The sequence below is a fragment of the Heterocephalus glaber genome, unplaced genomic scaffold, assembly GCF_053883595.1.
Source record: "Heterocephalus glaber isolate CG9 unplaced genomic scaffold, H.glaber_assembly_v1.0 deba00001594, whole genome shotgun sequence".
Classification (NCBI taxonomy): Eukaryota; Metazoa; Chordata; class Mammalia; order Rodentia; family Bathyergidae; genus Heterocephalus; species Heterocephalus glaber.
The window spans coordinates 16,676,538-16,689,977 of NW_028258369.1; the positions used below are offsets into that span (position 1 = coordinate 16,676,538).

Sequence of the window (13,440 nt, forward strand, 5' to 3'; positions counted from 1 at the left end):
TGTTCAAGTATCACGATGTATTTCCACAACAATAAAGAAACACGACGTAAAATATCAGAGGCAAATATCTGGCTGAGAAATGTCACAGAAAGCATTAGCCGGACAGAACTGCAAAGGTCTCATGGTTTTTCTAATACCTCTAGGGGCAAGAAGATTCTTTTCTAAGGAGACAGAAGGAATTTAAACTCTGGCCACTGCTCAATCAACGATCACTTAAAGGCTCAAGGGCGAGGCCCGAGGAGCCGGAGCAGAGGTTGGTTGGAGCAAGTCTCCCAGGTGTCCAAGAGCCTCCCAAGATGGGCGTGCAGGGGTCCTGTGGGCTGACTTTGAGCACCACCAAATCAGGGCCCACCCTGGCGGAGTTCCACCCGGGTCCTTCTGAGCCACCTGTTCTTCCCCAGGTGACTTCAGCCGGGGCTTTGTGGCTAGGGTGTGCCCTCGAGTCACCCGGCGGATCTTACTCTCCTGCGTGGCCCGGGTCGAGACCCGCTAAATGGAGTCCCTACCTGCAGCGCATATCTGAACAAAAGGATCTGGGGCAGGGGATGGAGGCGGCGCTGCCAAGTCTTGGGTGTCCTTGTTCAGAGTCTCAGGCCTCAGTTTCTGGGTCTGTACATTGGGCAGTGGCGAAGACCACCAAGCTCCCTTCAGCTCTAACAGTTGCATTTGGGACGTGGATCGGCACCTCTGTCATCCTCGAAGCCCTGTCCCCTCTGTCCCCTCTGTCCCCATCCCTCGCCGGCTTTTCGCCCTCCCTCGGGGGTCCCGGAGCCTGCCCCGGGCTGTGCGGGCAGACAGGGCCGCCCGCCGCCCCCCAGCGGGCCCTCGCCGCGGACGCACAAAGCCCCCGGCGCTGACGTCAGGGCCCCCTCTCTGCGCGGCCGGCCCCCAGCGCGGGCGGAGCCGCGCGCGCTCCCACCCCGGCCGAGCAGGAGCAGGAGCGGCGGCCAGCGCACCATCTCCGCGCAGCCAGCCCGGAGCCCGGCCCGTGCACGTGCCCGCCGACCTGCAAACTTGTGCCACCGGCCCTGCCCGGCCCCGAGGAGCCCGAGCGCCCGCACCCAAGCCTCTCCCCCGCCCCGCCCGCCGCCAGCCATGGGTAAGCGAGCGCGCTGGTCCCGCGCCCCCGCTCCGGGAGGGGCGCGCCGCACCCCCGCTTAGGTGGCGCTGCCTCCCCGTGTCCGCCACGCCGAGTCAGGGGCGTGGGGCTGTGGGGGCTGGAGGTGGGAGGGCGCGGCGGGCGCGCGCAGGTGTCCGAACGCCCAGGTGCGCGTCCCGCCCCGTCCCGGGGCCGCCCCCACTCTCGCTGCAACCGGGCTGCACCCCTGGGCGTGCGACGCGTGGGAGCGGAAGAGCCGGGTCCCCGGGGGTGGGGGTGCAGAGAGCAGACGGCGCGTCCCGGGCTGCGGCTCCTGCCTTATTTCAGGGGGTAGGGAGAGAGCAGCTTCTCCCTCTTTCCTCCGGGCGATCTCCTGGTCGAGATCGCTCGAGGTCGCAGCGCTCAGCCCAATCCTGTCCCGCCCTGCCTGCCGTCGTTCTGTACTCGTTAAATCTACACAAAACACCTGGGTCCCCAACCGGGCGGGTTCCCTAACCCTTGAAATCAGCGAAGTGGGGCGGGAGGAGACCCAGGGGGAGTCGCTCTTCTTTGTCCCTGTCCCCAGCTCTAACGGCCCGGCCCGCCCGGGCGCAGGTGGGAAGCCGGTTCTAGTGCAGCTGGGGGACCAGCCGGCAGTGGTGAGCGCCTGGTTGCTGGAGAGGGAAATCTCCCACCTGGCCTGAGGCGGGCGTCAGGGGGCCGGAGGGGCCTTTCTGTCGCTTCCCAGCACTCCGGAATGCTGCCATCAGCAACACGTAGTTACAGGGGGCTCTGTTGGGAGAGAACTCACAATTCCGGGACACGCCTGGAGAGCTCTGCTTGGGGAAGGGTTTTCTTTCTCTCTGCTTCATTGTCCTTTTCTAGTGACAGACAGCGCCAGCCACAAGCGCCACCAGGAGTCTGAAGAGCCCCTCGGAAGTATTCCTGACCAGGAAGTCCGTGGGTTTAGCCTTAGCGGGCTGGCGGTGGCCCCCTCTCCCAGCCCTCCGAATTTACCTCTTCCTTGCTGTCCTCTGCTGTTAAGTGTGGGAGAGGGTGGGAGGTGGTCATTTTGAACTGATGAAAATTTTTGGTGGGAATGGTAAGGAGGGCACGTTATTTTGCGCTTAAGAGAAAGCTCACAGAATTTGGTTGTATAATTTTTTAAAAAAATTATTATGATCAAATATGAAATGAAGACCCTTCGTCCAACAGGACATTTTCTTCCCAGAAAGTCTGGGGAGAGCTAGGATAAGATCCTTCTAGAAAGGACAGGATTGACGGGCCTGTACCTCTGGTGCCTACTTCTTTTAATGCTCCCATGTGATTAGTGATTTCACCCAAGTCTCCCCTGCTCCTGTGTGTGTGTGTGTGTGTGTGTGTGTGTGTGTGTGTGTGTTTCTAGGAACTGAACCCAGAGCTTTTGCATTGAGCGAAATCCTCTATATTTTCATTTTTATTTTGAGATAGGATCTCACTAAAGAGCTAAGTTGCCCGGGCTGGGCTCAAACTGTGATCCTCCTCGCTCAGCCTCCCAGAGTGGTGGGATTACAGGCCTGTGCACCACCATGCCAGGCTAAAACTCCGTTTTATATGAGGTTCATACACAAAACTCACACGATGGCTGTTTGAGTCAACCTAGGGCTGCATTGCCAACAGTGGCCACCAAAAATATCGCCGTTACATAGAAGTGCAGCATGGAGGAGGAAAGCATTAATTCATTTTCCTGTAATAATAAAGTTATTTCTTGTTTTTGGATGCTGAGTGTTTAGATTTGTGGATCGAATTTGAGCATGGAATTACCACATGGGGACCTTCTTCACAATGGCATTCCCAATACCTCAGACTTAATTGGGGCGGGCTTCATTTTTAGGTAGGTGTGGTGGAGCCTGTCCTCATGAAGCAAACACCCAAGCCAGAGGTCTGTTCTCAAGGAAGTACTTTGTGTCTTGGACAATTATTGGTCCTACACTTCAATTGCCAATTTATGTTAATTTGTGCATACTTCACTGGTTCTGGCAGTATCCTTCGTTTTTAGTTTTTAGTTTTACATGAAAAAGAAAGTTTTCTTCATGCCAGAAAGAAAGCATACTGATTTCCTTTGGATTCTTGGTAAAGACATCACAAGGCCATGAACTGGTTTTATTTTTCCAGATGTATTTAATTACAGAACATACCCTTATGAATGTTTTAATTGAAATGATTTAATGCTCGGAAACTTCTGGCCATTGGTCCATTGAGTTGATTGTTACACAAGTCACTCACTTCCTTAAACTGGTACTAGTTAACTCATTGGTGAAATAGATGAGGTTTGTAGAAATAAAAGCCCTTTGGGCTCACATTTAAATGTTTTTAAAAACCCCTCTAAGTAGAAAAATAAAGTGATGAACGGTGATCGTGTGTACATTTCTCTTTCAGTACATCTTAAAACATGGATTTTTTATTGTTGAGCCAATTTGTTTTCACAGCTTTGTTTAGCTGTGCTTCACATACAATTCACACATTTAGGAACACAAGTCAGGGGGTTTTAGTGTATTCAGAGTTGTGCAGGCATCACCGCTATCTGATGTGAGAACATTGTCCTCACTCCACAGAAACCTTGGGTTTAGCAAGTGGCTCCCCACTCTTGCCTCCCCCAGCCCTTAGCAACCACTAACCTACTTTCTGTCTCTATGGATTTGCCTCCTCTGATGTTTCGTGGAAATGGAATGAGCCAATTAATGTTCAGAGTGTGTCTGACTGTTCAGTAACTTTGGTTGTTTTGGACAGTATTGTTTGTGTGTAGTACACAACCTTATGAGTGTGTTGAAACTAATTATTTCTCCGGCTGAAGGATTCTGCAGGGCACCCCGCATGCCCTCTACCCTCTGTGTTACTCTGGGTTTATCTGATGGGAATCCACCTTGGGCAACAGCATTTTCATTCTGGTACTCTGTCCTCATGCCTGAAGATGTAGTAAGTAAATGAAATCAGTGCAGTAACTTCTTGTAAGGCATTTGTGCAATAGCCTTCTTGCTTAAATATGGCTTATGTATCCAGAGAGAAATACTGATTTGCTTTCATTAGCTGCCTCTAATTTGAAATGAAAATTGCATGGGAAATGATCAGATATAGCAAAGCATCAGGAAAATTATTTGGACCCAATTTGTCCAAAGAACTTGAGGGTTTTGTTGATGGTACATTTTAAGGGATCTCCCAAGTTGCCCAGGCTGGTCTCCAACTCAGTTGATCCTCCTGCCTCAGCCTCCAGAAATAGCTGGAACTACAGGTGTGCACCAGTATGCCCAGCTGAAAGAAAGGCTTTAGAAGTTACAAACTTGAACACAGCCAGTCATTTCACTAAATAGCAATTTTAAAAATATCAGTTGAGAGTTCTTTAGCTGAGATGTGCATGCAGATCTTCTCTGGATCCTGATGAGAAACTAGCTCCTGACCCAATGGCCTGGGCAGGGCCTGAGTTTCTTCTTTTCTGGTGCTGCTGGTGCTGCTAGTGCCAGGCCAGTGAATAGAAGAAAAGCCTGGCTAGCGTCAGTGGCCTGGCACTGCCCACTCACCCCCAACTTGTGTGATCTTGGGGAAATCATTTCCTCTTCTTAACCTCAAACAAAATGATCCAGAGGGATAATTTCTTTGGGTCATTGCAAATCTACAAGTATGCAGTTTAGACAAAAGTAAGGAAGTATGTTATGCGTGAGAAATGTGAAGAAACAGCTGGCGAGCTGTTTAACACCGTCTCTGCAGTTGGGTTTGACGCCCGCCCCGCTATGGGGTGCTTGGCACTCCTCTGAGGAAGCAGTAGAGGAAGCCATAATGGGCTCCAGCGTCGGCTCCTCCTGCTTCTTCTTAGAGCAGTCTCCACCAGAGCCCAGCTCTGCCAGAGCTGTCTACACCATGTTGGCCCACACCCAGGGCCCAGGCTGTGTGCTGCAAAGGAGGCACGCTGAAGACCCATCCCTGCAATGCTTGACCTGGAAGTCTGCTCAGAAATTCAGATGCCACTGGGACACCACACAGGTGTCCCAGTGAATAACTTCAGCACACCCTGGCCAGCCTCTCCCTTGGCTTTGCTTGTAGAAAGCAAGGAGCTGTGCCCTAGCTCTTGGGAAGTGCCCCTCTCGTGTCCTGCCATACAGCCTGGAGTTTTGAGTAAACCTCCTCGTCCAAGACCACAGAGTACATGTAGTATTGCTTGTGACAAGCAGAAGTAATTAATTCTTTATTCCATTTCTGCTCTAGCCAAAGCTGGGGCCAGACCACCTGCCCCACCCCCATGCACACCCCGATTCTCAAAGCAGATCAAGCAGTTGGACGGTTTGTTGGAAATGCCAAAGCAGTGAATCAGACAAAGTGCCACATATGTGTCCTAAACATTTCATTTAGCTTTAGACATAAGTCCTTGATATTTTGTTGCAGAGTCCAGGCCTTTGTTTTGAGTATGAAGTCCTGGTTGGTGTTCCTTGCAGTCTTATACCAGCCACAGCTAAACTTCAGTGCCTTCTCATTTCCAGTTTCAAATTCTTTTTTTTTTCCCCCAGGACTGGGGATTGAACTCAGGACCTTGCAAGGCAGGCATGGCGCCACTGAGCTAAATCCCTGGCCCTCAAATTCTTTTAAAGAACAATAAGACCCAGGCACGGTGGTGGCTGTGACCTCAGCACTCAGAAAGCTGAGGCAGGAAGATCTCTGTGAGTTCAAGGTCAGTCAGGCCTAAGAGGGGGAGAAAGGAGAAATAAGAAGAAGAGGAACATAAAGTAGAATGAGAACATAGAGGCATTGGGAGCCAATCTGTGTGGAGAATCCTTTCTTTTATTTGTGGTGCTGGGGATAGAACTCTGGGCTTTGCATGTGCTAGGCAAGTGCCCTACATCTGTGCTACATCCCTCACCCCCAGAACTGTTATATCACCTATCCCACTATCCATAAACCTGTAAAAGTATCTTGCCCATAATTCTGGCAACTATTTTCCAAGTGATTTCATTTTTGTTAAGGCTTTCCAAAGCAATGAGCCTGGTTTTCAAAGAAAGAGAAAACTCTTTTGCGACTCATATTCAACTTGCTCCTATAACGTTGAAATAAACTTCATAACTATGATAACAAATACAACTTGTGTAAACAAGCTTGGGAACAATACAGTGCTTCAGGATACAATCCTCCTGTCACACAGATGTTCTGGAGAGGAGATTAGAACCCAGGTTCTGTATGGCTTTGAAAAGATTGGGTGGCGGCTTTGCTGAATACTTGGAGAGAGCTACTGTTGCGTTCTTAAGCCATTGTCATCTAGTTAATAATTCTAACATGATTTTTCTGGTTGTGATTAGCTGGCTTGTTAGTGGTTTTAATATGCCTCCCTTTCATTTCAAATACCAAATTAGTCAAAAGCAGAGATAATTCGATTCATTGTTGTTTCTCAGTAGTCATTCAATTGATTGGCATATTGGAGGCACTCCACGGGTATTTATTGAAAATCTGTGCATTTTATTGAGGTCTATCTATGTTATAAATGTACAGATTTCAAGGTATGTAGAACTTTCATTTTTATCATTTTAATATTTCTATATCACAATATACAAAGTTTTATTTGTATATTATAAACTGATAATACATACTAAATTAAATAGGGCAGATGACATCGTTCTTTAATAATATTACTACTGTTCCCACATAATTTCACTGAATGACAGAATTTCAACACTTGAAGGCACTTTCGAAGTAATTCATTTGCTGCAGGAGTACACAGAAACAATTTAAAGAGCAGCTTGAATGTTCTCCTATTACTTTTCACACCTTTAGCTTTTCTTCTGATGTAATAAAGTATTTTTCTGCCTCTGGTGAAATGTCCTTCTTTCATGTCGGATTGTTGTGAAGTTTCGGAACCGGACGGTGAGACACACTGTTCCAGTGAATCTTGGTATTGCCCTGAGGATGAGAAGGGACAAGCAGCTTGGTGTTTGCATCCTTGCTGCGAGGGTTAGGGTTGAATAGTACCTTCCGCAGTGCTGTCCAGCTAGCCTCTGAGGCCCTGTGAGGTGCTCAGTGACAGGTGAGACCACTGATGGCCCACAGGCCTTCTGAGGCCTGACCCATGAGCCAGGACCAGGCTGTCTGACGCGGAAACAACCAAGTCTCTGTTCTCAGATAAGTCATTTCACAGAGGCAGAAAAAGGGCTCTAAAGGAAGCCTGAGGTCCTGACTTTGGACAGAAGGGGGAGGTGGTATTTCAGAGAGGGAGGCAGCTACTTTAATCTCAGTTCCGAAGGATGAGCAGAATGGCAGGGCTGGGACTCTTCCAGGGCCTGAGTACAGATGGGCAGAATGGGAGCTGGGACGGAGGCTGTGTGTGTGGGCGCTGTGAGGAGTCGGGAGTGGGAGAGCCCAGCCAGGCCCGAGTGACAGCAGGAAGGACTCGCTTCTTGGTGTACTCTGTTGGCTGGTGGTAGAGAATCGGGAAGGCTTTTAAGCAGCAAGTAACAGTTGGAGGGAAGTGACAGTCTCCCAGAGGGGATAAAAGGAACCCATCATAGGAAGAGAATCTAAGGAGGGCAGGGAAGGGGAATTAAGGATCAAGGTAACCCGGCATGGTGACCAATGCCTGGGATCCCAGCACTCGAGAGGCTGAGGCAAGAGGATCGCTACGTGTTTGAGGCCAGCCTGAACTACCTGACAAGACCCTGTCTCAACATAACAACAACAAAAAATTATAAATGGATCAAGATGCCATATGTAGATGTACCAACTCCCCGGGAGGAATGTATTTATTATGTATGGCAAACATATATCAATTTTTTTAAAAATAAAAAAAATTGAAGAGACTCACCATAAAAAAAAAACACAAAACACTGTACAAATCAAAGGATAGAAGCAGCTCTAAAGCTTCCAGTGGGGCCTTGCTGGCAGATGTATTGAGAAGATGGAAAGGAGGCATTGGAGCAAGCAAGGTTTATTAGTGGCCTAAAGAAACTGCCTGGATGTAGCCGAGAGTAGAGGCGGGGAGAATAGAAAATAAGATGGGGGGTGGGGCAGCTGGGAGCCAGAGAGAAGTAACAAAGTTTAGTTGATTACAAATGGACACAATCCTACAAAAATGTTTTTAATCTTGCCTGTTGTCTCCTCTCTTTCAAGGGTAAAGAAGGGAATTGAAGGATGAGCTTTCTGGGATGGAAAAAGATAGGAGGGATCTTTGCTTTAACTCCAGAATGGGTTGGGGTTGGAACAGCCCCATCTTTGTTCATTTGGTATTAATTTATAAAGTGACATTATTTCTTCCTTAAATATTTGAAAGAATTCACCCATGAAGCCCTCTGGGTCTGATGTTTTCTTTGTGGAAATGTTTTAGGTTATGAATTATATTTCTTTCTTTTTTTTCCTGGTACTGGGAATTGAGCTCAGAACCTTGGGCTTGCCAGGCAGGTACAGCACCACCGAGCTACATCCCAGCCCTTGAATTATATTTAACAGATGTAGGATTATCCAAACTTACTCTGTTTCAGTTTTGGTCAGTTGTGCTTTTTGAGGACTTTGTCCATTTTATCTAAGATAAGAAACTATTGGTATAAAGTTCAGGATATTTTTGTTATTACCTGTTTCATCTTCTTGTCTGTTGGCTCCATAGTGATATTTCCTTTTTCTACTGAAGAGGATAATTTGTATTCTTGTTAATGTTTTTATTTTTAAGTTTTGCAGTCCTGGAGATTCAATGCAGGGCCTTTTGTATCTTTTATTTTAAAACAGGATCTGGCTAAGTTACCAGGCTGGCCTTGAACTTGCAAGTTCAAATTCCTCCTGCCTCAGCCTTCTGAGTAGCTGGTATTACAGGTGTGCACCACCATGCTTGCCTTGTTAATTTTTAGTAATCTGTTCAAAATTGTTTCAATAGCTTGATACTTATATTGTGATGATTATACCGAGTAGACACACTGATCACTTAATAAAAACAAATATATTTGCCAGTAATTAACAGATAGGATTTTAATATCTAAAAGGAAAAGTTACTTGATTACCAAAAGAAATCTGCCAGAGGAAAAAAATATTTAAACTTGATCTTTTGAATTTTACTCTCCACAGCTGCATATTGCTCAGTATATTTGAACTTGATGTCACGCGATCTATTATAAATGAGCTTAAGTTAAAGCAGATCTTCAGCTGGACTTAGTATTTGCTTGTGTATTTGTTTGGTTTCTATAGGGCTGTGAAATTCTAATTGGAATTACTGGAGATAGTTACATAAAAATTCCCTTCGCTTCCCAGGTAAGTCTACTTCTAGAATGGAGTGTCTCAACCTCAGCACTATGGGTGCTGTCTTGGGATGGGTGATTCTTTGTTATGGGACGTGGTTCTGAGCATGGGAGGGTGTTTAGTAGCATCCATGGCCTTTACCTGATGCTGTAACAATCACCTAGTTGTAGCAACCAAAAATGTCTCCAGACATTGCCTAGTCACCTGATGGGGAGAGGGAGAGCAGTTGCACCCTATTGAGAACCATTGTGCAAGGGGGATGGACAATCTTTTGAGCTTTGCTGCGTCATGAAATCTGAGAAGTAGTATCACTAGACTCAGTTGAGCACATCTGCAGAATGGGAGGATCTTTGATTAGAAGGATTTCCTCCTTCCCAAAGAGATGCTTGGTTTTCCTTGCTGGAGAAAGTTTTATTTTGTTTTTATCCTTTCCTGACCTTCCCAGAGAGTCTAGAGGTATAAAAGGCAGCCTGGCAAATGATCTGATTCATTCTTTCTCTGGAGTAAAATGGTGCCTAAACCACCTCAGGAAGGAGGTGACCTCCCCTGGACAGAGAATGACTGCTTTTCCTTAGTAACTTGCTCTAACAAATAGAAAAGATTGACTCCATGAAGTTTGTTTTGCTTATTAAAATCATTTTCATCATCCTTCTCTTCATTAAGTAGGGAGACATGAAGGATCTAATCACATCCTTAATTACCATGATGACCTTTCCAAATTTAGAATTCATCTCCTTAGCTATAATCAAATCTACCCAGATTAAGCCTTTAAGGTAGCCTTCCTGCATGCTCTCCCTAGGTTATGTGGCCCTGTCTTTATCACATTTGCCCATGGGTTTGAGAGATGCAAGAGTCGGACGACACAGGATGCTCTCCCTCTCAGCACTCACAGAGGTTCTTTTCCAACAGCTACCCATGTCTCTGCCCTTCCTACCTCCTGGCTCCCCCATCCTTAACACCACCTCCACGTGGAGACCCGAAGTCCAGGTCTTCCCAAGATGCTGAACACACTTGGAAAAGAGAGTTAGTGTAAAGAGAGAAGGAACGTTGCAAGTAGACGTTAGAAGGAGCTTAGAAAATGTGCTGTTTCGTATGTGCATCAGATCAATGTTTCAGGTTTGGAAATGTGGGCTTTATAACATCTCTGTAAAAAGACTGTTTCAATGCCGGATTTATAAATGGGAGCTTAAGTTCAGACATCTGTTCCTTCACACACTAAGCAAAGGATGGAGGTGTAATTAGCAAAGTAATTCAAGCACTTAAGATAACTTTGTTTGATGCAGCCCTTTATTTTATATTTTCCTTTTAGTTTTCTCATTTGGCATATTCTGACAGTTTCCATGGTAAGTAAAACAGAATTTGGAACATTAAAGGAATGCATTTCCATTGCATGAATTATTACCATTTTGCACAGCCGTTGTACTGGATTTCCAAAAACTGTTTGGAGCTCTATTATACCTTGTCACAAATAGTTTAAGGTGTTTTTTAAGAGGCATGAATATTATACAATCATTTAGAAATTTGTTATTGAAATACAATGTATACACAGAAGTGGGCAGATCATAAGCCTACACTGGATACTTTTTTTTTTATAGATATAACCAGCTCTTAGATTAAGAGGAACACAGGGCTGGGCTGTGAAGCTGAGGTGTAGCTCAGCGGTAGAGCGCTTGCCTAGAGTGCACAAAGTGAGGCCCTGGGTTCCATCCCCAGCACCAAAAAAAAAAAAAAAAAAAGCAGAACATTACCAGCCCCTTAAAAATTCCCTTCAAGCTGCCTTTCTGGCGTCCCAACCGTAATTACTCTTCATTTCCACCAGTATAATTTTGCCTATTTTTTGTACTTTATATAAATGGAATCATACAATGTGAACTCTTGTGTTGACAGCTTTTGCTCAACATTAATAGCATTATTTTAAAACCTGGGTATGTTTTTCCATCTGAAAAATAGACCTGCTCCTAAATCATGATGGTTAAAAGCATTCATGAAATGCCTTTGCGTATAAAACTCTGAGAGGAAGTTGCATAAACCACTGCTTCCTACCGTCTACTTTCAGGGAAAACCACTAACACAGAAGGTGTGAGAAGGACTTTGAAAATATTAGGGGAGAGATGAGATAGGTTCATGGGAAACAGGCACACAGCTGAAAAGTTGACAGAAATAAAACCACCCCCTTTGTCTACCTCAAAAATGAATAACGGATTTGGAGTAGTGGATACAGAAGAAGTGTCGTGGCTCCATATTTATTCGTGAAATGATCATTGTGAATGTCTTCTGGCTTGAGGACATAAGGATAGAATGGATGTTGAGGTCTTGTGCTAGGACACAATACCCAACACCCTCAATTTAAAGGAGGAGAGGTTTATTTTGGCTTACGCTTCTTAGAGTTATCAGTCCCTGGTCAGCTGGCATTGATACAGATGAGCATGGTGGAGGACAGCTGCACACCTCATGGCATCCAGGAAATAGGTCAAGAGAAAAGTCAAGAAGGGAGATAAACCCTTCCAGGTCATGCCCACAGTGACCCACCTCTTCCCACCAGGCCCTACCTCCTAACAGCAAGTTGGCTATAAGCCCCTACAATCCGGTCACCTTCCAAAGGTCCCCCTATGATCCCATGAGGCTTTATGGGACCTCTTCCCAGCTCCTTTCCTGTAGAAGATGGACTTTTAGGAGTTGTCTGAATGATCAGTAGTCCATGAGCTGATGGCTGGTAGGTAGCCCAAGCAAGAAACGTGCAGCTTGCCAAGAGGTTCAAAAGCCTGGAATGGTATCTACATTTCATCCGGCAAATATAAATAGATATACAATGTTATGTTTGCCAAGTTAACTTTTCTTTGTATATTGTTTGGGCCTAGTAATAACCTGCCTTTGTTTCCTCAGTGAGGAATTTTGGTCTTCTCATGGACCTGATTAGTGATGGAGTCAGCAAAATGAATGCTTTCTCACCACAGGGAGCTGACTTTCAATTGTACCATGTCACTGATGCTTCCCTAGTGGTGGTAGCAATTTATACTCCCATTCTCAGTGACTTTACCAGCATTCTATATAATCACACTGTAATTTCTCTCCAAAATCTGATAGGTATAAAATGATATTTCATTATTTTTATATGCATCTCCCCAGAGAAGTCGAGTTTTGGGCAAATTGTCAGTTATTTAAGTTTTCTCTTCCATTTGTGTCTTTGTCTTTGTCTTATTGATTTACAGTAGTTCCTTATATGTTGTGGATACTAATACTTTGTGTGGGCACTAACATCTTTCTTTGTCTTATCTTTAATTTTGTTGGACACATCTTTTGTTTTACTGATTTTATAAATTATAATCAAGTCTTACTATCCAGCTTTTACTCCTTTATGATTTATACTTTTATTTTAGCCTTATTTTAAAACTGGTCCTATTCTCCAAAGTCATGAAGATTTTTCTTCTCCCTTATATTTTCATTTAAAGACTTTCTAAAATTATACTTTTCATTTTTTCAATCTTTATTCCATTGGGTATAGTATACCATTGAATATACGATTTTGGTCTACTACAAAGTAGACATCTATTATGTTACATTTTCTATACAGAAACCACTACTATCATCATTTTCCATTGATTTTTATATCTTAGGTATACACACACGTACACATGCACACACACTCCTACTATACATGTGAATATATATCTCTGGACTCCGTTTTGTTCCTTTGGTCTGTTTAGCCATGCCTGAGCTAATATTACACTGTCTTAATTAATATGGATTTATAATAAGCCTGGCTATCTCTTAGGAAAAGGTTCTTCCTTTTGCTCTGCTTTAAAAGTGGCTGAGATATTCTTGACCCTTGCTTTTAGAATCATCTTTTCATGTTCCAAAACATTCCTATTAGGATTTTGAGTGGGATTGTGGTGAATTTGTAGATTAATTTCATGACAGTCAATGTGTTTATTATCTTTATATTGAATCTTTTTTTTTGAGACAAGATCTCACTATGTAGTTCAGGCTGGCCTCAAACTCACTACATAGCCCAGGTTGGCCTTGAACTTGTGGCAATCCTCCTGCCTCAGCCTCTTGAGTATAGGGATTACAGGTGTGTGCCACCACACTGGGCTGAATCTTCCACTTTTTGTTACATGGTATACTTCTTC

The 13,440-nt window shown here is 45.1% G+C and overlaps 1 protein-coding gene and 1 long non-coding RNA gene across 5 annotated transcripts in view; one reads left to right on the forward strand and one right to left on the reverse strand.

Annotated features, from left to right (window-relative positions):
• The window catches only part of LOC147823300 (uncharacterized), a 206,901-nt gene extending 204,553 nt beyond the window's left edge, over positions 1 to 2,348 (reverse strand). The window contains exon 1 of one of the 2 annotated variants that reach the window (XR_015444139.1): positions 1,890 to 2,348. This is a non-coding gene — a long non-coding RNA (uncharacterized LOC147823300). Of the gene's footprint in view, positions 1 to 1,773 lie in introns of both variants that reach the window. The other variant, XR_015444140.1, reaches the window with a different exon arrangement.
• Gpm6b (glycoprotein M6B) overlaps positions 923 to 13,440 on the forward strand; it is a 153,701-nt gene continuing 141,183 nt past the window's right edge. For all 3 annotated transcript variants that reach the window (XR_015444138.1, XM_087193735.1, XM_004870992.4), the window contains exon 1: positions 923 to 1,099. Coding sequence is in view for 2 of the 3 variants with exons in the window: in XM_087193735.1 (XP_087049861.1) it covers positions 1,096 to 1,099 (4 nt within the window). In the remaining variant the exon portion in view is untranslated. The remainder of the gene's footprint in view (positions 1,100 to 13,440) is intronic.